Source organism: Cyprinodon tularosa, unplaced genomic scaffold (genome assembly GCF_016077235.1).
Source record: "Cyprinodon tularosa strain WSP-4 unplaced genomic scaffold, ASM1607723v1 ctg118, whole genome shotgun sequence".
In the NCBI taxonomy this organism is placed as follows: Eukaryota; Metazoa; Chordata; class Actinopteri; order Cyprinodontiformes; family Cyprinodontidae; genus Cyprinodon; species Cyprinodon tularosa.
Window position 1 is genome coordinate 326,423 of NW_024037981.1, and position 25,665 is coordinate 352,087.

Genomic DNA, 25,665 nt, shown 5'->3' on the forward strand with positions numbered 1-25,665 from the left:
CTGAGTTCCTTTAAATCAAGACTAAAAACACATTTGTTTAGGATTGCCTTCGACGGTTCTAGTTTAACAGTTCAACTGAAACATCATTAGTTCAACTTTTATTTTCTTTAGTAATACTGTTCTTAATATTCTTTTTTGTTTCTGAATTTTTTATTTTATTTTTTTTCCTACTTGCTTTGATTCTGTTTTATTTTCCTATATTTTAATCATGTAAACTACTTTGCATTGTCTTTGTACTGAATTGTGCTATTCAAATAAATTTGCCTCGACTTGACTTAAACAGAAAAAGGAACAATGTTTCTTATTTCTATTGTTTCTATTTCTTTTGGTTTGGGGTTTCATTTGTGCATAATGTTGGAGTTGTAGAGTTTTTTTTTTTTAGCCTGTAGTCCTAGTCCACACTCCTTACTGGTTGGTGGCGGTAAGCGCCAAACTGTTGCCTGTCAACCGCCATGAAATCCAAGAAGAAGAAGGAGGAGGAGGAGACGAAGAAGAAGATTATAAGAGCGACGTGCTGCGGTTGTGTTTTAGGTCTAACTTGTTGTTTGTTTGGCTGTTTGTGGCTCTCTCTGTCCTCAGCAGGACGCCATGCGCAGTGTTTGACCCTCGGTGTCCTCCAGCATGTTGTCTCCTGCCCTCGGCTTCATGCGGGCTGCTGTCAGGCTGCTGCCGCGGCGGACCCGGACTGGAGGTGGGTCCTATCGCTCCTTTTTAGTTTATCTAACTGACCGTTAGGAGCTACGAAAGTCAAAGTCAGGGACTTAATTTCTGCGTTTTAAGGAAGAATAAAATAAAGCTTTACTATTTTTTTTAAACTTTGAGAATCTAGTTTTGTATCAGTATTTTTCAAAAAGTTTGAGAGAAGATTAGCATTTAAGACTTAATTTTTTACCTGTATACTCCCTTGTGTTCTCCTTTCTCTCTTACTTTCCTTTGTATCCTTTATTTTTACCTACTGCAGTGCATCAATGGCATGGCTTTCCTTTCTACAGCTTCCCATTATTCACCCTGACCTGTTTTTCTTCTGGAAAACTGTTAAAGGCAGCCATTTTTGAAGTATTTTGTGCCAAATGCCTTTAGTAGATTTAAAAAAACTTTATTGGCATAATTGCAATGTGTTTCCTTTTTGCTATAAACAGGTTGATGCAACATCTACAAAGCTCTTTGTTGAAAGAAACCTAAACTAATGGTTATAACAGTTTCACCCATCATGACATCCCTTCATTTTTTAATCACTTCATACAGTCTTTATGACATAAGAACCTCTAGAACTGTCTGATGGTATGGTAATCAAAATTAGATTTAAAAAATTAAACTAAAATGTTAAAATATTCATGAAAATAATGATATTTATGACAGTAAAGGGAGCCATTTACATCCTAATTGAATGGATAGAAAAATAGGAACAATGCCTGAGAAATATCGAAGAAGGTCTGTATGACTTTTCATCTGGGTCTTCATCCAAAAATAATCAGCAAGGTAATTAGATATATATCCTCGATATGGGGTTTCTTTTTGTGGAAATTAATGAAAGTTTTCCATCATCTCTCATGAGTTGGTGCACCACCAGGGCAGAGTGCAACCGCATACACAGAGAAGTGCGCACCAGACACGTATTGAACAAGCGTTTGTGGCACAAAATCCCTGGCATTACGTCTTCCCGGAAATGCGTATACAGCCCCTAAATATTTTACTGGTACCGGACCGATCAGGCTTACCTTCACCCCTGCCTTTATCTCTCTTTTTCTGTCCCTCTCTGTCTTCTTTGCTTTCTGTTTTTGTTTTCCTTGTTGTGTTCTTCCATCCTTATATCCGTATTTCTATCCGTCCTTAAATCTTGCCTTCCGTGTGTCCTCCCTAAATTACTTTCCTTGTCTGCACATCCTTTCCTTTCATATCTTGTCTTACTTCTCCCCTGCTTTCTTGTGTCGTTTTCATTCACCTCCCATCTGTCCTCCCTTCTATCCCGCCTTCTGTATTTCCACATCTTTCATTCTATCCTCATGTGTAATTTCTTTGTTTCTTTCAATACAAAACACTAAGAATTCATGTTAAATTAAGTTTTTTTTAAATGAGGTGCTAATAAATCCTAATACCACTTCTTCCATCTTTAATACTGTGCGTCATGTAAAATTAAATTAACAGTTAAAAAAGAAGGAAAGTTAAAATAAACTTTTAAAACTCAGTTGAATAAATGTGCAAATCCTTAAACTAACACTTGGATGACCCTTATGATTCACTTTTAGCTGACACACTTTTGGTGTGTCAGCTTCCTGCATAGTGATTTGTCAACATTAGATTTAAAAAGATCTTCAAATCTATGATATTTTGAAATGTCAGGATTTGTTTTCTTTGCTTTATTTTTGCAAGGTGTTACTCATTTAAGGATTTTTACGGTTTATAAGTTTGTGTCCAAGATCTAAGATCAAGCACATCCAGCGAAAATTAAAACTATCTAGAGTTCTGCTGCTGTTTCTTCTCTAAAATCTAAACACTGACACACAGTAGAGTCCTGGACACAGTAAGAGGCACTCAGCACCTCTAGAGGAGTTCAACCCATTGTAATACGTAAGGTATGACAATAATATCAACTCCTTTAAGAAACAATCCCATTGTTGCTGTTTCATGTTGGTTCAGAAGTCATTTCCAGGAGAAGAAGCTAGCAGCTGTGTGTCGAGACAATGCCTATTAGCAGCATCCCACAAATCAGAGCTGCATCTGCAGACGTCCACATAGGGGCTTCAAAGAGAGCCAACACTTACAGGGCTGCAGGCAGCACACACTTATTTTGCTAATGGAAGAACTTGTTGACTTTTTGTTTACTGTTGATTAATAATTTGATAGCAGATGTTGGTTTTTAGACGCATTTACTGAATTTAGACCAGTTAAAGATCAAAGATGGTTTAATTAGAGTATCTTCCTTATTTTAATTTCTCTCTTCAAGCATTTCTTTTAATCTAAGTCGGTTATTTAGTTGGTTTATTTTTCATATTAGATGTGGAACTTTATATAAATATATATATATATATATATAAGGGCTAAAGGGAGCTCCTTGTAACAGCTTATCTTCACTTCCTTGTTTTACCACTTTGTAGCTCTGATTGTTTCTTTTAAAATGTCAAGAAGGATTATGTTTCTACACCCTTAAATTGACTAAGCTGCCTTAAAAGAAATGCTCTATTTCAGGACTGAAAATAATGTTCCCCTCCCTTTGAAATAAGCCTTGAATTTCTGGTTGCACCCAACCCTCTCCACTAAACAGTTTTGTAAGATTTTACCAGAGGTTACAAACTGTAAACATTTTGGGTGATTCATGTCCCTCTGCGTTTTCTACAGGTTGCATTTGGTGCAGACATATTTCGGTGAAACCAGGAGGATTGAAACCAAAGACTGTCCCACCTCGGTACCTTGGCCAGCCCAGCCCTTTCACTCATCCTCACCTCATCAAACATGGTGAATGCTTTTTATGATTCAATTCAAGCTGCTTTTAACCTTAGTTAGTCACACACACCAAGAGGCTTGATGCTATCTTCAGGCAGCCAGAACTTCTGTTCTCTCTGCCCCTCAGGTGAGGTGACCCCGGGCATAACACAGACTGAGTATGAGCTCCGCAGGCAAAAGCTGGCCCTGCTCATTGAGGCCCATGCAGACAAGCTAGGAGCCTCAGCCTCCTCTGGGAACCACGTGGTCATTGTTTTATCCCATCCCGTACGCTACATGACCAACGACATCCCATATCCCTTCCACCAGAACCAGGTTCGTTTAGCAGTAACTAGAAATCGATCAATACTGATTTTGACATTAGTCTGAAGATATTGACCAGCATTGATTCTGTCATTACTGAAAGCTATAGTGGAGGATTTTAGTATTTTTTTCCAAAGACCTGCCCTCTTGATTTAAAAAAAAAAAAAAAAAATGTATATGCACAACACTGTACCCACTCCCAATAAATGCCTAATAAACGTGTGAGAGCGTGCACAAGCCTATTTCTCCTTGTGCACGCTCTGTGTAAAAGTTGCTGTTTGCATCGCTACTACAAGCTTACTTTCAAAAAGAAGATTTGCAATTTTTCCACTATGTCAGACTCACCACTGGTTAGTGAAAATGTGGACGAGCAGGTAGGATGGCCTTAGGTAAACATATCACAAGAATTAATGACAATTAGGAGGATCACATAATTTGATGATCCACCTGGAAAAAGAACATCCTCCACTATACCTCCACTAGATCTTTTAGTTAATTCTTGGTTGTTATGTTTCGTAGGATTTCCTCTACCTCACAGGCTTCCTAGAGCCTGACAGTGCCTTGGTTCTGTATGGGAGGGCTCGACCGGACCAGGCCATCTTGTTTGTGCCCCGCAGAGATCCAGGAAGGGAACTGTGGGACGGTCCCCGGGCAGGAAAAGACGGGGCTGCTGCTTTGACGGGCATAGAAAGAGTTCACAGCATAGAAGAACTGGGCCTTGTTTTAAAGAGCCTTAAAGGTGAGTGGAGACGGAGGTAGGGTGGATCCAAAAGAGGCCAGACCTTTCTTAAAGGTGCAGAAAACCTGATTAGAAACATGACATCTTTAAAATAAAAATGTATTACAAGTTTTCTGGTCTCTAATTGTACCAACTAAGCCTTGTTCAGTGAAACTCATTTAAAACGGGCTTAGCTTGAATAAGCTATATTTGCCAAACAGTACTTTGCAAATGTTCTAGATCATTTCCTTTATGTTTTCTGTTTTTGGCAGAATCAAACTATCTCTGCAAATCAACTCCCTCCACCTATTCTACTTAAAGCATGTAGAAAATGCCTTAACTTGGTGGGTTAAGAAAGTTAAGAGGTTTAGAATATAACTTAATATTTTATCATTTCCTCTGCTCTTAAAAAAGGAAGAAATAGGAAATTCCCAGATCGATATAAGGTAGGGCGTTATTATTTAGGGCTTAAATCCACGAGAAGGAGGATTTGAAATTCTTTTTTTTTTGTGTGTTTGTTCTGTTTTGCCAATATAGCTCTGGGAATAGATGCCCCAGAGCTAGATGATAGTCCAACAGCTTCAGGGATAAGAACTAAGGGGAGAGAGAAAGAGATAGAGACAGAAAAGAGTGCATTAAAAGAGAGAAAATAAAATAAAACAAAACAGCAAAAGTAGAGAGCACAGAAGATATTCAGTAACTCCTAGAAGTCTGTTCCAACACCTGTATGAAATGAGAGGTACAGAAAACAGGGAAGATGCCAACAGCAAAAAGAAGACAACAGAAAACCAAAATGAATATAAAAAAAAAAAAAGCTTCAAGAGAAAAAGGTATCCCTTAGATACCCGTGTGTGGAGTGAAAAACCTGTGGTGATTATACAGCATTATTTAGGTTGGTATATATCTGTAGCTGCAGCTTTTTATTTAGTATTAGTATGTATCCATTAACACCTGGAACCAAACTCCCTTGCTATGTATGGACACGCTACTTTATAAAAGATTTACAAAGCTTTTTTCAGAAAAAACAAAAACACTAGCAGTTTAGGATCTTAAACTCTTTTCTGGATTTAACTGGAAGCCAGTGAAGAGAAGCAAGGGTAGGAGAGCTATGATCTCTGTTTGTAATTTTCATCTGAACTCTGGCTTCCGCATTTTGGATCAGCTGAAGGCTTTTAACTACAGTTTGTTAACTCCCTGATAGTGAAGAATTACAATAGTCTATCATTGAAGTAACAAATGCATGGACTAGTTTCTCAGCATCACCTCAATTCCATTTTTTAAAATATATATATATATATATATATATATGTGTGAAATCAGATTATTTGGCGTGGTCATTCACATTTCCAAATATATGTGACTTGTATGTGATCTCCTGTATGAACTGCATTCATACAGCTTAACTCTCCCGCATTGCGCAGTAGATGATGCAATGACATCACAAGTAGCGAGCATGCTCTGTGTATATGGAAGTAAGCATGGACAGCAATGCTGGAAGGCATCTAGAGATCTTTCATTTCTATTCCTACCTGAGGCAGCATATTAATTCAATTCAGATCAACTCAGTTTATTTATATAGCGCCAATTCACAACACCAGTCATATCAAGGCACTTTACAATTCAACCAGATCATACAGTCAAATCGATTCAAAGTTATCTTTCTAAGCAAAACCATTACATTTACTCGAAGGCAATCCCTCACACTAAGCATACTTGTAGCGACAGTGGAGAGGAAAAACTCCCTTTTAACATAAGAAACCTCCAGCAGAACCAGGCTCAGTGTGAGCGGCCATCTGCCGCGTCCGAAGTAACAAAGCAATCTTTTCACCTACATCAGAAAGACTGCTCTTTACGTTATCTTCCACTGTCCACTTTGCAATAAGCAAAATAGGAACCTTTTTTGAGTTCAGATCGCATGAATGCGACCTGGCTGTTCAGAGACAGGTTGCATTTGAAAAGAACAGATATGTATCGGATTCAGGACCACATAGAGAATTGACCTGAGCCGCATCTAAAAAAAAATCTGATCCGTGTTGTTCAGACCGTCATTAAAGATCAGATACTGGTCGCATATGGGCAAAAAAAAATCGGATCACTCTGGCTGCTGTGTGAACTACAAATAACACAAGGTACACAATGGCTGAATTTCTCCAGCATTAAGTTGGACCGGTCTCAATTTTCACTCAAAATACACATATGTGATTCATAGATGTACAGGACAAGATCCACACACGCAGAGAACGATTCACGCACGCATATAACATTCACAGATGCACAGCGCATGATTTGCCAAAGTATTTCTGGTCCATAAACAATTATAAATTAATTTACAAAGTACCAGTGGTCTTTTAACTTCACTGCATATGTGTGTGGATTTTAAGACTCTCCTGACGTGCCTCAATACACAAATGCATTTTTTTTACACAGGGGATGGTTTCCAAACACTCACAGAGTTTCCTTGTATAAGCCAATCACAAGAAACTACTCCACGTGGGATGACTATTTGCCTCGCTCTGGTCCAGTGTTCTGTCAGCTCAGCAAACCGCGTCAGGCCAGCATACCCTTAGTAATACGTATTACATAGAGTTTCTTCTGTCTCTGCACTCCTTACATCCAATCACGCTGTTTTGTTTAGCAATTTAATCAGGTTTCTGTAATAGTTTGTGCATAAAGCAACAAAAAAATCACTCACTAGGTGTGTTACACACCAAGGGTGTAAATTTGTAATGAAAGTTGGTGGGGAAACTCGTTGGTGGGTGATGGACCTACAGTTACTCAACCCAAACGCTTTCATAACGAATAACAGCCAATTCCGATGCCAAAATCGATATATCATACATCTCTAGGAATACAATTTCAGTTCCATCCATCCAGAAAAAATCTGGATGTGCTGCATGTTAAATATAGCATAGTATATTTTTTTTTTGTAAACTTTCTGGTAAACTTTTATTTATTTTATTGCATGTTGCATATCCCAGTAAATCTGTTTCACCTTTAAATCTGCAGCTGTCCCCACTTCTCTCTCTGCTCTTTTTAAAAAGATTTATGAACCTCTTTACTAATATAATGACACCAGAAACAAAATTTCAAGATACGTAGAAGCTCTACTGTCTGATTCTGTCTGGACAATAAGAAAACATTTTAATCTGTAACTGGGAGTCATGGTGCTCTGAGAAGCCAAGCTTTTTAAACTAGTAATTAAGAACAAACTATGTTTTCTCAAGCCTCTTGCAATATAATACTGACTTGTATAAATGTACAATCTGTTGCCATTTTTAGCTGAAAAAACTCTGTATGTCTAACGAACAGATTTTTCCGTGGCATGATCTCTTAAATTTTTTTTTTTTAAACCAACCCGTCTCCTAACTTTTATTTAAACATCAAAGTAGCTGCCGGTTAATATTCACTGAGTGCTGCTGTGTGTCTCTCCTCCAACTAGGTAATTACTCTGTACGCAGGGAAATTACCACAAATCAGGTGTCTCAAAGCGACAGATCCGATGATGTTACACTGAGAGGTGAGACATGGGAGCAGCGCGAGAGAGGAAAAAAAAACACTGACTCAAAACGTTCTGAACAGTTAGCTGCACCCAACTCCTTGGCTAAAGTAAATGAGCCGAAAGGGGAAAAAAAGCAGAAATTATTGGTGGGGACATGTCCACACCAGTCCTTCAGAAAGTTATGCCTGTGTTACACATATTAGTTTTAAAAACAAACATTGCATGTCGGTTAGATGAGAATGATTGGCATTTTTTCACAACTAAATATTTATAGGGAGAGGATTCTACAACCCTTTTGACAGGATATGAGATTAATTTGTTTTTAGTTTAATATGAGCGACATCCGGATCATTTTATTTTATTTTTTTTTACAGCACATGAAGAAATACTGAAAATATTTTCAGATTACACATAAATAGATTAATTAATTCCACGAAAGGAATTACTTTAGGGTTAGAATCAGGATTCACTTGGTGATAACAACCTTCTGAGCCTACTGGCACAATCTGAAGCCATTGAGCCATCTGAGCTGTCAGAACACCGGACCAGAGCGGAGCAGATGGTCATCCCAGGTGCATTTGTGTATCAAGGCATGTCAGGTGAGTCTCAAAAATCCACACACAAATACAGTGAAGTTTAAAGACTACTGGTACTTTGTAATTTAATTTATGAGTTTATATGGACCAGAAATTTGGGGAGTCATGTGATGTGCATTTGTAAATGTATGCTTGTGTGAATCTTTCTCTGTGTGTGTGGATCTTGTAATGTGCATGTATAAATCACATATGGGTATTTGTGAAAATTGAGACCAATTTAGCTCTACATTCCAGATCATACATTTTCATGAGTTGCACAATCCATGTGAAGAACCTTACATGCACAGGATTGTGGGATTCCTTAGTGCACCTTACAGCCAGTAATTAACTTTGCAAGCTCTCTATGCTAAAGGAACTAGGATAAGAAGCATACAGGCTGCATTCCTATCTTCTTCCTTACAGCCAGCACTTCTATAGCGACATTTATCAATCACGGTGCTCTTCAGTTTTGGCTAAAGAGTCCTTACGCATTTGAGGATTTCAGATGCAGCCTCTAAATACATAGTGAGAAGGGAACTCAGCTGTTTGATCCAGGTGTGTTGGACCAGGATTATTTCTAAACATTGCAGTATACCGGTCCTTAAGGACTGGCCCTCCTGCCATCCTCATGGCCTCCTCTCTGCCCAGTTGCAATCAGAGTGTTAAAGTTTCTTTTAAATTATTTATCCAGGCACCGATAATCATTTCCACTGTATCGTTGATTTGGCTGAGTATCTTACTAGGAGTTCAGTAAATTCCAGTGTGGTTCCGTGACAGGATAACACCGGATCAAAAGGTCTATGCTACCCGATATTTTGCAGGCCACTGTTGGTGTTCTATCAACATGGAAAGGACTGGGGATGCCGGCAGCATCGGCAATCACAAGGCATGGAGAGCGGGATGCACTTGGGTCCCCAACTTCTTGCAGAGTAGAACAGCTGCACAGGGACAACCTGAAAAGCTGAATCAATACTATGTTTTTTGATACCACTAAGCATAAAACACTCAGATTGTGGGTCTGCTCTGAGCATTTACCTGCAGGGAATTTCCCCTTGACTAAGGTCTGTCTCCCAGTCCTATTGTTGAGCATCCAAATGCAGCCAGCGCTTTAAAATCAAACTCCTTTTCTTCACGTTGTTTTCTTCCTCAGATTCTTCTCATCATCTGCCTTCTCTGATCAGATGGACACTGTGATAATATGTCTCTGCAAACTGAACAGCTTCTGTTGCTGTCTTGCATTACCTGTACTTCTTAAAGGTTTATTGCTTTCTACTGTCACTGAAATCATATTACTGCAAAAATTAAAGGTAGTTTCCCTTAATCTGAGCAGGTAAGAAAATTTGCCAATGGAATAACTTGTTTAAAATGAAGAAAAACAGCTTTTGTTGTATTTTTAAATCCATAATATCTATCTAATTTTAAGTAATATGAATTCCTTTGTCTGATCATTGTATTAACTTGCTCAAATTAAGGGAATATACACATATTTAAAAAACTGTTTTCTTGTTCTCAGATCAGTTTTTTTGATGAAATAAGAGGATGAATTGTAATCTATTGTTGAGCAAGCTTGATGGTGAAGAACATGACATCATAAATTTTAACTTTTGCCTGATTAAACTTCTTTTGGATCTTTTTTTTTTTTTTTTTTTTAAGTTCTTCTGGTCTGCTTTCCCCCCAGGAAATCAGCTTTGGTATGACACCTCTGAGCCTGCTCACTCTCGGCTGCACCAAGTTCATGTTCTGCCCATGCTGGAAGCAGGACCCATCCCGCGTTCAATTGGGCCCCTCATACACTCCCTCCGGGCCATTAAAAGTAATGCAGAGGTATCGCTAATGCAAGAGGCAGGCCGGATCACAGCTCAGGTGCGTCAGTGGTTTTATACCTTAAAATGTTATTGTGTTTAACAGATCGAGTAGATTTGAAACATGAATCAATATTCTTTCCCTTCAGGCATTTAAGAGGACAATGGCTTTGTCGCAAGGAGATGTCGATGAGTCTGTCTTGTTTGCTAAGGTAGGGTTTAGATTGTGTGAACCCTGATAAGTGTTTTTTTAAGAATGTCACAAAGAAGAAGAAATAACAAACTTTAGAACTCAGTAAGCATTTTTATCTGTTTTTTTTTGTTTATTTTTTAAGACATCGGCTAACCATCACCGATCTACACTCGTATAGATTAATGTTGGTTATTCACAGTACAGTGAAGAAGTATTTGCTACTTTAGAGATTTCTGCAATGTTTTCTCACAACTTCATCTTTAAGGTCATCAAAGGAATTTTAATATCAGAAAAAAAGCTGATAGAATGCTAAAGAAGATTACTGTTTTATCATTTAAGGTAAAAAGAGCAGTTTTAAACCGGTGCAATCCTGTGTGAAAATTGTAATGCCTCGTTATTATATCATGAATAAAAGGTCTGTATAATACAACATTTGAAAGTGAAAAAACGTAACAATAAGCCCTCCAGAGCATGTTTTTGCTGTTTGATAAGGAAAATTCCTCTCAGATTAGATAAACCATAAGCCAATCGTTAATATTTATTGATATCGATACCTTTATCGATACTCCTTATCGATCCGAGTCTTTATCAATACCGCTATCGATACTTTTCTGTTATTTGGTGGAAAGACGATGCGACAATATTTTTTTAACAGAACTGGTATTGCTTTTATTGCTTAACAAGTGAGCATAACAAAAATGTTTCTAGCCTTCAATAAACATGGCTAATGTAATAGGCCACTTTGAAATGACATAAAAGTAACTAGAATATATTTTCACAATTGTTGGTTAATGTATTGTCTATTGTCACTTTTCATCATGTTTTTAGTGATTAGGAAAATATTTAACAAATAAATAATTGTATTTTAAATTAAATGTAATTTTTAATAAATTTTGGCATCAGTAGTTTAATTATATATTCTAAAATAATTAGAGCAATATACAACTGTATTACTCATGTTTCTCGCCAAAAACTCAATTTCCCGTTTTCTTTACGTTACACTTGAACGCATTATGATAACCTAATTGTCGTTTTACCGAGCCAATCTGAACACATCATCACGCAGCACGTCTGAAACTTTATTTACTTTTCAAGCTAACTAGCTTGTATGCTGCCGATTACAAGACGGATTTCACAATTACTTTTTTTAACTGACCGGACAAGCTACAAAGTCTGTGTTTTCGCTTACCAGTGGTACTCTGAGTGGATGATGAAGACGGGCCTGACTGTGGTGCGGCGGCAGCAGCCGGAGGAGGAGTCTTTTCCGTTCAGCCATCCTCGAGTCGCGAGCAAAGTTAACTGCCAGACTTCACTTGTTTTACTTTTAATATGTTTGCTTACAATTTCATTCCAAAACATTGGTGGACATGCTGCAGTGATTGGATTGATTAGATTTAAATGCTGTGACGCGACTCGAGGGACACACAATTATGTTACAGGACCTCCGGGAGAAAAAAAAAAACAAAAAACGACCAGACTCGATAGTGGTATCGATAAGCCCAAACTTTATTGATTTTCGGGTTTTGAAAAAAGTGGAACCGGGTCCTTGATAGAACCGGGTTTCGATCCCCATCCCTAGTACCAATAACCTCCTCATTCGATCAAAGCCTCTTTCCCACTGAAAACTCCGGATTTACAAGTGTTTTTATAACGGGTTGACCCTCTAACAATGGGCATTTGGCTCCCTTCCTATTGACAAAAAAAAGCTGGGTCTAACTCCTAATCACTGCTGCGTGTCTGGTGACACCATCACTCTAGGTTGGCGTTGATGCTGTCACCAGTGCGACAGAAATCAGGAAAGTAAATAATGGAGAGTAAGCAAGTCAGGGCATAGTTAGTGTTCTTCATTGTTTCACTCTTTTATCTGTCTTTATCACTCTTTAAATGCTGTGCCATGTTTATTGAATGTAAACAGATTTGTTTCGGCTTGTTCGATCAGACATTTCTTGCACAGTGTGTTGACATCCATACATTGCGCTCAGTAGTATCACATAATTTAGCAGGTGTTCCCACAGCATTCTGATCAGAGCCAAGCCGATTTTAATGCAGGTCACTTGCCAACTCGTTTGACCCAGGTAGACACACATCAGTCAGCCGTTCCCATTGCCACTAAAAGCCAACTGTTCTGGGTTTAAACTGCTTTTTCGGCCAGTGGGAAAGGGGTATAATACACTTTTTTTAATACATCAGAAATATGGAGAAATCTCATTCTATTCATGTCAACAACAGAGCAAGGAGCATTTCTTCAAAATATGGAATAATCCCGTTTTTTTTTTTTTTTCTTCAAGGGATTGCTTTAAACCCTAGACAGTAAACAACCTTTCAATAAATAAATTAAAAAGTTGGCATATATGCCTCACATTTGCTAGTAACAAAAGTAGATTCCCAGCTCTTACCTGAGCTTTGTAATGGACAGCCGGTATTGATCAAGTCTTCATTTTAAGGTGTCTGGAGAAGCCTGCTTTGTTACCACCAATGTTGTGAAAGCAATCCTCTGTGAAATGCTCAGTACACAGATGCAAAACCATCTGAAGTTTTTCAGGTAGATTTTCATCTAAAATACAATCTAGCCACTGAGTCTTCCTCAGATGAAGTAGCATTAAAAAAAAGAAAGCAGGTGCTCTGCTTAGCTCTTAGCTTAGCCATATCTGACCCAGGGGATGAGGGGCAGCAATGTCGACCTTGTAGAATCTGGTGAATCTGCTTCAAGAGGCCCATGATGTGGCAACACATGTGGCCTCCAGTGGAAACCCCCGTCATAGCATGGTGGTAGATAATATCAACACTCCAGTGGGAGAAATGTTGTTTAGAAAGAGGAATGTCCCGCCTGGATCCTCTATGGCACACAAAAAGCTGGTCTGAGTGTCTTACAGCAATAGTGACGGCGATATATCCCTCCAGCACCCTACAGGGCACAACAATTCAGAGCCCTCCTTAGTCGTACCAGACTGCGGCTGAAATCGGGCCAACCTGGCTAGTTACTTTGCAAATGGGACAGCACCGTGGGTATAAACTCAGTCTTGGACCAGAAGGTAACACCAGAACAATTTGGCTCCCATCTGAGACATGAGTACCTGACAGAAAAGGAATGTAGCTCACCAACCCTCTTATCTGAAATAATAGCTAACGAACAAAAAGGCGGTCATATATGAGAGCCACTTGAGGTCTGCTTTTACCAAGGGCTCAAAAGGTGAAGCTCGTAAAGCGTTGAGAACCTATCCTAATTAGGCACTTGAGGAGCAAGTGCAACCTACAAACACCACATAGACAATGAGAGACCAGACCATGGCCCATCACCGAAAAGTTAACAGCCGATGTGTGATGACATGAGATTGCTGCCACATAGACACTAGAATCTGAAGGAGAATGACCCTTCTAGAGTATGGAGAAACTTCTGAACAGTGGGCACTGAGCAGGAAAACTGGGACCTTGTTGTCGGCAGAACACCACTGAGAAATAATATGTCATTACATTGCTTTTGATTTAAGGGTGCCCTAGCACTCATTGTGGTGAGCCTGGCAGAGTCAGAACACACATTGAGCCCCCCAGGGGCCATACCCACAGCTAAAGACATTGATGATTGGTGTGCCATATTCTCCACCAACTGAGACAGCAGTGAAAAACTCAATGGGACCCCATTTCACAGCCACTAATGCAGAGGGAACCATGGTTTGGCAGGCCATGATGGCGCCACCAGCAGCAGTTTATAGTTTACTTCGAGAACCCTATGTAGAGTAGGCCAAATCAGTGAGAGAGCATAAAAAACGTACAGGAGGGATGAGCTAGTGCATTCTGGCCCAATGAAACCCAATGCCCTCTTCAGGGAATAGCACAGAGGGTAATGAGTTGACTCCTCTTTGGCAAACGGATCCACCTCTGCTTGACCAAAGCAGTCCCAAATTATGTCGCACCACATCGTGGTAAAGGAACCATTGTTCTGGAAGCAGGGCCTTGGTGAGAGAGAGAGAGTCTGCGACCTGATAGTTGACCCCCAAAGATTGTAAACTACTGTACATTGCCAAATAACACCCAAGCCCCTGAGACTGACATCTATGGTGACCGCCTCCCTGCGACACACAACTATTCCCATAGTCACACCCTTGAACAAGTCCTGTTTCGCCATGGGGCCAGGGACACTGTGAGTCTGTGATGACTGTGCATGATGGCATCGAGACGAAAGGTGTTGAGTCACCTTTGAAAAGGGAAAAGAAAGATCAAACTCAAGAGCACATGACGCAAGTGACAGAAGTCAGTTTGCCTTGCATCTGCAGGAAGGTGACTTAGGGAAACCCAAGAGTGGGTGAGAAGAAGCCAGTCAACCATGTAGGGAAGAATCCTGATGCCTGAAGTCTGCAGAGGAGAGAGAAGCCCTTTCATACACAGAGTAAACACCCTTGCCATAAGAGAGAGGCAGAATGGAAGCATTGGAAGTCGCCATTGGTGACTCCAATGTTTTGCCAACCAGGTCGTTGCAAGTAGGAGTCTTTCAGATCTATTAATGTAAACTCTTCGCAGTGCCCTATAGAGCCTCTGATGTCATGAGCATGTGGAATGGAAGGACCTTTCGGTATAGATTAAATGCCCTCAAATCAAAAATGCGGCGAAAACCAACAGTTTTCTTTGGCACAACAGAGTACCTTGAACAGCTTCTTCATTGCCGCAGAGGGTCTACAGCCTCTATTGTGCCCTTGGTCAGGAGAACAGAAAGATCCTGGTACATCGCTTGGGATTTGATCGGGTTGGTAATAAGTAATTTTGACCCAGCAAGAAAAGGGGGCACGCTGTCAGAAGTGTAGCCTGTAGCCATCAAGGGGGCAACCATCCGTGGGTCCACAGTGACGGTGTCCGACGGCTGACCCAGTAGCATAATTTTCGATCCAGTTGGCCCTTGCAAGCCTTGGAGGAGGGGCGAGTAGGATCTGAGGCCTTGGGGTATTTGGGCAGCGGACAGGCTCACAAAAGACTCTGCTAGGTCTCTACTGCACCTTATGGGGAAAGAAACAATCAGGCTTTCACTAGGCCATGACCAAACACTGGGAAGGAATTGGGCATACTCCCCCAGAGAAAGCTGCTGGCTGGTCTGACGAGCCTAAACAGTCCGTTCTAGCTCATCGAGACCAGCTGATCTTACCAACTCCCCTGGCACAACTTGGACACGCCAGAGGGTCCTATGGCATGCCTCTATCAGGTGAGACTGTAGGAGACAAACCGGTTGATGAGCTAGACCGAGAAAAGATATGACACAACCAAGCTCTCTGATCAGCATAAAGGCAACCAGCAACTGGCCATCTGTGGATGGAGGCAACAACGCCCTTGGGTCGTGACAATGCCCAACTGTGCTCCAGCAGCGGACAGGCTCACAAAAGACTCTGCTAGGTCTTTACTGAACCTTATGGGGAAAGAAACAATCAGGCTTTCACTAGGCCATGACCAAACACTGGGAAGGAATTGGGCATACTCCCCCAGAGAAAGCTGCTGGCTGGTCTGACGAGCCTAAACAGTCCGTTCTAGCTCATCGAGACCAGCTGATCTTACCAACTCCCCTGGCACAACTTGGACACGCCAGAGGGTCCTATGGCATGCCTCTATCAGGTGAGACTGTAGGAGACAAACCGGTTGATGAGCTAGACCGAGAAAAGATATGACACAACCAAGCTCTCTGATCAGCATAAAGGCAACCAGCAACTGGCCATCTGTGGATGGAGGCAACAACGCCCTTGGGTCGTGACAATGCCCAACTGTGCTCCAGGATGAAAAAGAGCAAGTGTCAGATGCATGAGAGTACCACGCCTCCTCATCCTCATAATTATCTCTAAAGTGAGAGGCATATTCAGGGAGAGACAAAACATCATCCTAACATTATACAAATCAGGCACAGGAGGGGAGGAGAGCTCGGTCACTGGGAGTGAGGAATCAGACTGACATGTCTGCAAGGAAGACTCCATTGCCTTGAGTCCAGGCCATGGTCAGGCTTTGTCCGCTTCCTCCTAGAGGGTAGCGGAGAGACTGTGGTATCGCCATGGTTCATTGAAGGCTTGTATTGGGCGACCTGCCTAGAGAGGGGGAGGTCCGAGTCATCATGAGGCCAAAGCTGGGCCAACCAACGTGGGGCATGAAGCCACAGTTAATGCAGAGGTTTTCAGACAATGCCTCCCTAAGGTGATCATGCCCAAGGCAGGTAGGGGACAGGCTGTAGCCATCATCTGCCTGAAGCACAACACTGCACTCCACATAGCTATGGAAGCCATCTTTATCTAAATTCACAGGACTCAACCAATTCAGATGGGTAATAAAAAAAGAGACTGAAATCACAAGAGGGGGCGTCGTCACCGATAAAGCCGCTCAGGCAAATGAAAAATGTCCAACAGACATTAGGTATAACAAGGCAACTCAAAAGGCCGTCAGCTGCACTGTTGGTCATGCTTGGTTCCCACAAAATAATTTATACTGGGAGTGGGGGCGAAAAAGCTGCTGTCACCAGGTAGATCAACAAACTAAGAAAAGCCAACATTACGCGGTTGCACCAGTCGTAATAAAAATAACACCAACTAAGCTGCAACGTCGGAGCCATTAGGTGGGAAAGGGGGAAAACTTTACTTTATATTGAAATATATCTGTCTGACAGGAAGCCTGAAACTTCCCCCTCCGTATTGAAGCCCAGCTCCCTCATAAATTGTCTGCCCCTGGTAAAAACTGCTGCCCCGACTCTCAGGCTTTCTACTGGTTATTACTTCTTTTACGGTTTTTGGTTTCTTTCTCTTACTGCTCATGGGACAAAGAGTAAGGATGGTCCTCACTGCTGTATTATGATTCTGTTGAGGTCTTTCATGCTCAAAAACTACCTGTGGGAGTAAGTTGAAATAATTTGGAGGAAAAAATGATGAAAAGTCTTCCGTAGTAGGTTTCCAATTATTGTTAAAAATATCTTTGTAGATTCTGCCGCTGAGAATGGCTCAGCCTGTTACTGTCACCTTTCTGCAGGGGGAAATATTTCAAAAAGGGCCAGGTTCTTTATGAAGCAAATCATCTCATTAAAATAGCTTGTTTTTTTTTTTTTGTTTTTTTTTCATAAGATATCTTTAATTGAATAGAGGGAAAAATAAGAATGCAAATAACCCTAAAGACTCTCTTAATAAACTACTGTTTATTTTTCCAGTTTGATTTCGAGAATCGGATCCACGGTGCCAATTTCCTGGCCTATCCCCCTGTGGTTGCCGGAGGGAATCGAGCAAACACTCTGCATTACATTAACAACAACCAGATCATCAAGGTAATCATTACATCAAAGGTGTGGTTTGAAAAATTTAGCTTCATCTAAACAGTTGCTGTTTATTTGTGGCGAAAGATTCATGGACTATTGATGCAGTTTTCTGTTTCAAGAAATTGAACTTATGGTAATCAAAGTTTCCAGCCAAAGCCATGATGAAATGCAGCTGGGAGCAATGTTTAAGTTTGATCCACATTAAAGACATGTGATAAGAAGGGCATCAAAAAAGCCTCTTATCACCTATAAAAATCAAATAAATAAATCAGACATAAATTGTGCTTGAGGTATAAAGCTGGGCCTCAGAATAATGATACAAGAGTTTTTGAGTCTGATGAATCCCTCTGATTGTTTAGGAGGTCTTTCAAATTATCCCATCACTGCATTGAATAAAGGAACTTTTAATAAAACATTCTTAATGGCTTAAAAAATTATAATCCTAACACTTTGACTAAATAACAGTAAAAAAGGCAATTCTACCACATTTGAAAAAACTGGAGGTGATCAACTAAAATAAAAAAAATTGATATGACTTCCGTTATTCTTTTAATAAACAAGACTAACTAATTGAAGTAATCCTTAAAGACTATCTGGTTACAAACACTATCTGTATTGTTATAACATATAAAAAACCCTGTTGGGCAGCGTCTCCTAGCTCATGCATGAACTCCCTACAGCTGTTTGGCTTTATAATCTTCACTGCTTCCAACCATCTTGATAAGTTTGTTTATATCCAAGCTTTCATTTAAAAAATTTTTTTTCTATTAATACTCTTCTGAAGCACCTGAAAGATGTGATTTGATTTATTCTAAACATATCCAAATCATTAAACCAATAAAAATCTTTGAAACTATGCATATAATTACACTCATACACGCACTTATCTCAAGGCGACAGTGGCATCGGGTGTAGGAGTTTGCCCTGAAATCGAAGGGTTGACTGTTCAAACGGTTCCGGCTTTCAGTGTCGTTGTGTCCTTGGGCAAGACACTTCACCTACATTGTCTACTGATGGTGGTCAGAGGGCCCAGTGGCGCCAGTGTATTCTGTCAGTGAGCCCCAGGGCAGCTCTGGCTGCAATGTAGCTAACCACCCTCAGTGTGTGCATGAATGGGTGAATGACTGAAAGTAGTGTAAAGCACTTTGGTCAAGTTTCCTGACTTGAAAAAAGCACTATATAAGTACAGGCCATTTACCATTTAAGGCACTTTACAGAGAGAATTAGCTGATTGCATGAAGTCCTCGAACTTGCAGGACTTGGTTCCTGGAGAGGCATGTGGCAACAGATATTTGCTCACATTTTGTCGTTGACTTTTCAGTAATCACTCACACTGAGTGAGCATGCAGCGACAGTGGAGAGGAAAAACTCCCCTTTAACAGGAAGAGACCACCAGCAGAACCGTTCGCTACACGTAACAAATTTGCCTTATAAACTTGATTGTAAAGGGGTGAGAAGAACACTTCACATCACATTTAGTTGCACAGTATTGTTGTCTATCATTTACTTCGGAACTAAGAAGTCAGAATAATACAATCCCAAGGTGGGCGTACTTTGTTGGCACAGTGGTTTGCGCGCACAACCCATGTACGGAGGCCTTGAATCCGACCTGTGGTCCTTTGCTGTATTTCTCTCCCCTTCTCTCATACCCCCTTTCTTGTCAGCCTACTGTCAAATAAAGAATATAATCCCAAGGGTTTGCACCTTCCAAGAGCAAAATAAACATGCTTGCAAATATATTCAACTACATTCGCGCCTGAGTTCACATGCACGTGAAACTTCGGGGGCAGAAAATAGCTTAGCGGGTGTGCAGCGTTGTTCTACATGTGCACGAGTTTCTGCCCTTGCGCGTTTATGGCTGCACTCAGGCCAAATCCTCCTATCGAGAAGCAAAAAGCTTTTTAAAGGTAGGCAGAGACATACCTCTTCTCTGAGCCTCCTCCTGATTGCTCCATGAGAGCAGAGGCATCTTTGAGAGAACAGCTTTCCACAAACATTGGTGCTTCAAAGAAACTATTTCACGAGTAGAGCCGCATCACACGTGCGCTCTGAGATCCTGAGCATGCGTGGCAGGAATGGGCGTGCCAGCGGAGGTAGTTTCTTCACCTGAAGCTGCCGTTTCCCCTGCTTGTGGGATTTTTTTTGCCAATTGTTGATGAACTCATGCAAGTAAGTAGCTTTATATACTTGTGATTCTGTTTATTTTGCTCTCTGAGGTTTTTACATAAATATGAAGCGATGGATAACATTCCAGTTTCCTGCTTATAGATGCTGTGGTGTTCTCCAAAAACTATCAAAGTTGGACAGTTTAACTCATAGTTGTAAAGTCTCCCATTTTGGCTAGAAAATACCTTATTTTACCCATCTCTCCAGTCGTCCTCCCATATTAGCAGTTTCCTGTAAATTTCACATATTATTTTATTATCAAATTATATAAAAAACAAAAAACAAAACAGTGATCTGCCAAATTAAACTGTCACTAGCATCATGAGTCAAAATCTGTCCAACCCACCAATGATTTGCAAATGTTTAGTTTAGATTTCTTGTGCAGGTCTGAATATATAATGAATACTGGAGCTTGCCTGGAGTAGTTGGATGGCTCACAGCAGATTTCCCTTATTTTCAAATCCAAAACTTGACAGGTTGACCACTGTTGGAGCTGTTAGCAGCCATCTTGAATGTGGAAGTTTGGTGTAGTCGCATTACCCAAAACTTTTAAACTTGTGACTCTAACCCTGCAACTGAACTTTCCTACTCTTAGGTCAGAAATTCTGACTTTCAAGTACATCTGAATCTTTTTTGGGTTTTTTTTTTCTTCAGGGTCTGTACAGTTTCTCTAATGTGTGAATCTGTTTGCCTACATTTGCCTTTTTGCACACCCTGTGGGAGAATTAAAATACATTTTTATTCTATTGTAAATAAGGACAGAAATTAGTGTCAAAGTGTTTCTTTTTTGTTTTTCTTCTATTTCAAACCAAGCAGCCTTAAATTTTGATTCTGTAAGTTCTTCCTCGATGTTTCCTTCATTAGGATGGTGAAATGGTTCTTCTTGATGGGGGTTGTGAGTACTTTGGTTACGTCAGTGACATCACTCGAACATGGCCAGTCAATGGAAGGTAAAATATTATTGTTAAATCATTTTAAAGCAATACTGCTTAACTTTTGACCAAAGTTTATCTTAATTTTAAAGATTTTTCCGGGTAGCATACAGCACTTGGTGCATATCGATGGTCTGTCTCTCTGTCCTCCTACAGATTCAGTGCGGCCCAGGCTGAGTTGTACGAGGCTGTTCTGGAGGTGCAGCGCTCCTGTTTGTCCCTCTGTTCCCCTGGTGTCAGCCTCGACCACATCTACAGCACCATGCTGGCGTTGTTGGGACGCCAGCTGAAGCGCCTCGGCATCCTAGAAGCTGGCACCAGCGATGCTGATGTACTAAAGGTAAGATACCAATCACATTCACATATTTCACTCTGGTAAAATCGGGCACCACTCAGGAGATTTCGAAACTGCAACCGTTGGAACAGCCGCTCCTCTATGACTTTAATGTTAAAATATCATTGAATACTAGAAATTATTTTATAAAGTTCCTCCTGTGTTTTAAATATATTTGGAATATTTTTTCATTTCTAGCTGCCAATGTTGACTTGCCTATAAAATGCAAATTGTGTGATGATGCCATTTACCTCATAAAAATCCTGGTGAGATGCCTGATAGTGATTGATCTACAACACCTTTAGAGAGCATAATTAAGATCCAAGAAAAGTATTTTTGAACATTAGGATTTTGATTTTGACCATCTTACTGCTTAAATAGCTCATTATGCTTTATGCAATGATATTCCACCAGAAAATAAGCCGCCCATCACTGGGTCTGCTGTATTTATACTCTGTGTGGCTTTCCTTCTGTTGTGGCTGGTGTAGGTCCCAGATCTGCTTGGGACTTGAGCCTGCCAGTGACGCCACGCTATATGATTGGTTGAATGTGCCACATGATGTAAAACCTTGGGGTTGTCCAGACAATAATAAAAATGCAGGGTCTGTGTGCCGAGTTGGGAGCATCTGTAATGTTAGCATGTCCAATGACCGATAAAGTTTTCCCTGATTGATTAAAAAAAGCTAAAAAAAATCTGTTCATGGTGAACGAGTTATTGAAACACCATTGTATAACAGGGGGAGAGCTGGGTAGCGTTGTGGCTAGCTGTGCTCAGTAGTTAACAGGTTAGCCTATTTTAGCCCGGTCAGTTAGTCATATTAAGCTGGACTACTTTTTACTTTGTGTCAACAACAGCCTGCAATTTTCTACAAGTAGAATAACTGTTGTTTTCTTTGTCTAAAATCTCTACAGAATTCATTTTTAAGATCTTCCATTTTTCCTCCTCTGCCCTCAGATCTTAATAAAAAAAGAAGGAAAATAAGCTGAGACCTTTTTTGTCACCTTGTTAAATGTCAGAGCTTAGTCTGTCTTAGAAGGCAGCGCTTTCCTTCAAGACTGACGATGATTGTTTTCTACTTTCGGCTAAATGTAAAATAATGTGTTCAGCACATACCGCAAGCTGGCCACGCTACACGAGAACACACTGCCGTTTACAGCTTTATCAAAGCCTCTTCATGAGGCGACAGTCATTTCTTTCCCGGAGATTTTTTTTCAGAATTTGTTGATAGTGGTGATATGTATTGGCCAAATCACAAGGTTCTCTAGATGTTTATATTTGTAAACCCTTGCCAGCAGGAACTGCTGCTCGCTAGCTGTGTTTTCCGTGTGGATCCGTTCGTTTAGTTACAATTTGTCCAAGATTCTCCGTGGTGAAAGTCTGTCTCCGTGGTGGGGCGTGGAAGCAAAAATGACGTATTTTTCCCACACAGACCTTGCGGACGCATCAAGCATAAACCAACCTTTAAGCTTCACAGATCAATTCAATTCACTTACCAGATGAAACCTGTCTGCATTAAGCTGTGAATCATTTAAACTGTCTGGTTCTACAAACATCTGTTGCTGTAAATTAATAACATGCCTCATCATGCATAAATGATAAAAATGTTTTTTTTTTATCTCAGGCTGCAAGGAGGTACTGCCCCCACCACGTTGGCCATTACCTAGGCATGGACGTCCACGACACCCCCGAGTTATCCCGCTCACAGCCTCTCCAGCCTGGCATGGTCATCACGATAGAACCAGGTAGTAAACTAGATGTAGAAACTACAAACTACAAACAGCTTGGTTCATCCTGAGGTTGACATTCTCACAGACTTTTCCTCTCAAATGCAAATGTACATGAAATTTAGGATAAATTTAAAATTATTTTTGTCTTTTCCATCAAAATAAATAAATTGAAGCCTAAAATATGTTTAAGGGGTTTCAAAGGTGTTTGCTGTTTGTGTTACATGTCCAATTACCTGAAATCTTTCCTGATGATTTTTTTCCTCGTGGCAGGGTTATACATCTGCGAAGACAACGACCAGGCCCCAGAGCATTTCCGTGGCCTCGGTGTCCGGATCGAGGATGACGTAGCGATCCGGGAAATGGGAGGACCTCTGATTTTGTCCTGCGGTGCTCCAAAGACTATAGCTGATGTAGAGAAGGCTTGCAGCTCGGGGTAGTGCAGGGAGAGAAGGAGGAGCTACAGCAAATGGTGAAAAACTCAGGTTCAAGGAACATGCCAGCTCAAGCCTCTCTGATGGCATTAACTTCAGTGTTATCAAGGTTGCAAATGTTCAGAAATGAAATGTTAAAAGAGGATTAACTATGCTGCCCATTTTTAACCTTTAATATATTGGTAAAATGTGCCTTCAATGAAAATGGAGGCCTGAAGTCCTCGGAGAAGATCAGCTGATTAGATGTGAACAGATTTTGTTTTAGCTTTAAAATCTACGTTATGGCAGCAAGGAGGACAATCCTAAACCAGCGCTGAACTTTTACATTTTATTTATTGTCTTTGCTTCCATAAATTATCCCATACATAACAGCATTTCAGAAGGAAAAGCATAAATTATTTTTTTCTCCTTTTTACTGCTGTTAAAAAAATTAAAGTTACAGTTAATATCAGCATTACACCACTGCATCGAACAAATCAACTCCTTTCTCTGATATTGTAACTTTCTTGATGTGGGATCTGTTATACTGACAGTTTGACTGAGTTGGTGTGAATGTGTGCTTTTCATTGCCGTAAAAATAAAAACATTTTGTATTCTCGATTTAGATTTTAATGAAAGACAAACAAATTAAAAAGGGTTTATAGATTTCATATCAGGGCTTTATCTTTACAAGGACTCTGGGGAAAATTAGTCCTTCAGAGCAGCCTACTGCCATGCATGAGCAGATTTCTTTCACTGTGGTGCACAGAAATGCTTCTGTCATCTCAAAATTCAATAAATTGCTTTTTTTTCAATTAAATACAAACAGCAATAACTAAGGGGACTCTGATTTTATGTGCCCAACCAAAGAGCACAGATTTATGGATCAAAGTTTTCAAGTTCAACACGGCCCGTTGCTTATCTCATGGAGTGTCAGTCAGAAAAAGAACAGACCTACAGTCAAACATGGTGGTGGTAGAATGATGATTTGGACCCGTGTCACTCACATCACTGGTGGAAACATTACATATCCTGGATCTGTTATACAGTTGGGTAATTATTAAAAACAGACCAGCAGGGTCACCTTATGAGGGGCATAAAAATTGAAGGTCTGGGATTGGCCTAGTCAAAGTCTGTAATTAACTTTGAATGAGATATTTTGGTGTGAGCCTAAACAGACTATTTATAACCTTGATGAGGTTTAATTTAAAACAAAATGCAATAAAAGAGAGGTTCAAAATTCCTCCTAAGGGGGCTTTTTTAATTTTAGCAACAGTTAGTAACAGTTGTTAACCCCTGCTATGGGGCGCAGTGTGCACATCATGTGATTGGGCCTCTCCAGCAGATGAACATGCTTTTATCCTAACCATTCCTTTGTAGCTCTAGCTGTATGTTTATGGTTGTTTTCCTGCTGGAAGATGAACCTTTCCCCTAGATTTAGTCTTTTGCAACCTTTTTCACAGGTTTTCTGCCCTCTATGTAGCGCCATCATTTATCCTGACTAAAAAATAATGCTGCCACCACCATGTTTCACAGTGAGGCTGGTGTTGGTTTTTTGACATCCGTCCAACCAAATGTTTGTAATCATAAGAAGAGGACCTTCTTTCACGTTTTTTTTTTTCCTCTATTCTCTGCATCACTTTGACCAAATGCAAACTTTATGATTTTATATTTTTTTGACATCCTAATCTTCTATAAAGGCAGAATTTTAGAGTGCATGACTAATACGCTGTGGGCAGATTTTCCCACATGAGCTGGAGATCTCTGCAGTTCATCCAAAGGTACTATGAGTCTTTTGGTTGCTTCTCAGATGAACACTTTCCCTTATCACAGTGTAATTGAACTATGTTTTGGTTTGCAATTATGCCATACTTTTCCATTTTCAGGTGATCTAATCAAACGTTGCATTTGCAAAACTGTTTGTCCCTGTGATGCTGTTTGCTCACTAAAATCATAAAACATATCAGGCCATCACAGAACAGCTGAATAATCATCTTATTTCAAGTTGATTTCATTTACCTTAAAGAGAGCTAAATAAAAAAACTTTTTTTTTTCTTTAAATTCTTAAAACATTCATCCACTTAATGATTGTGTTATGTTGGTACGTCTTAAGAATTCATGTAAATAAACTGAAGTTTATTGTAATGGGGCAAAGTTTGTAGAAAGAAAGAAGACTGCTATTAGATTACATGTTTTAATAGGAAAAAGGTAACAAATGCAACAAATGTGCTTAAAATGTGACAAATGAAGGAAAAGTTCAAGGGATATGCTCAATTTAATTCAGTTTATTTATGTAGCACCAT

At 40.1% G+C, this 25,665-nt stretch overlaps 1 protein-coding gene across 1 annotated transcript; it reads left to right on the forward strand.

The window, feature by feature from the left end:
• The first annotated feature begins 455 nt into the window (after positions 1-455).
• On the forward strand, positions 456-23,989 carry xpnpep3 (X-prolyl aminopeptidase 3, mitochondrial). Its single transcript, XM_038309346.1, has 11 exons — positions 456-691; positions 3,337-3,453; positions 3,569-3,756; positions 4,264-4,483; positions 10,215-10,399; positions 10,488-10,550; positions 17,688-17,801; positions 20,823-20,908; positions 21,047-21,230; positions 22,847-22,967; positions 23,223-23,989. Exons 1-11 carry the CDS (start codon positions 622-624, stop codon positions 23,387-23,389), a joined length of 1,515 nt encoding a protein of 504 aa, XP_038165274.1. The 5' UTR covers positions 456-621; the 3' UTR covers positions 23,390-23,989.
• Positions 23,990-25,665: the final 1,676 nt, after the last annotated feature.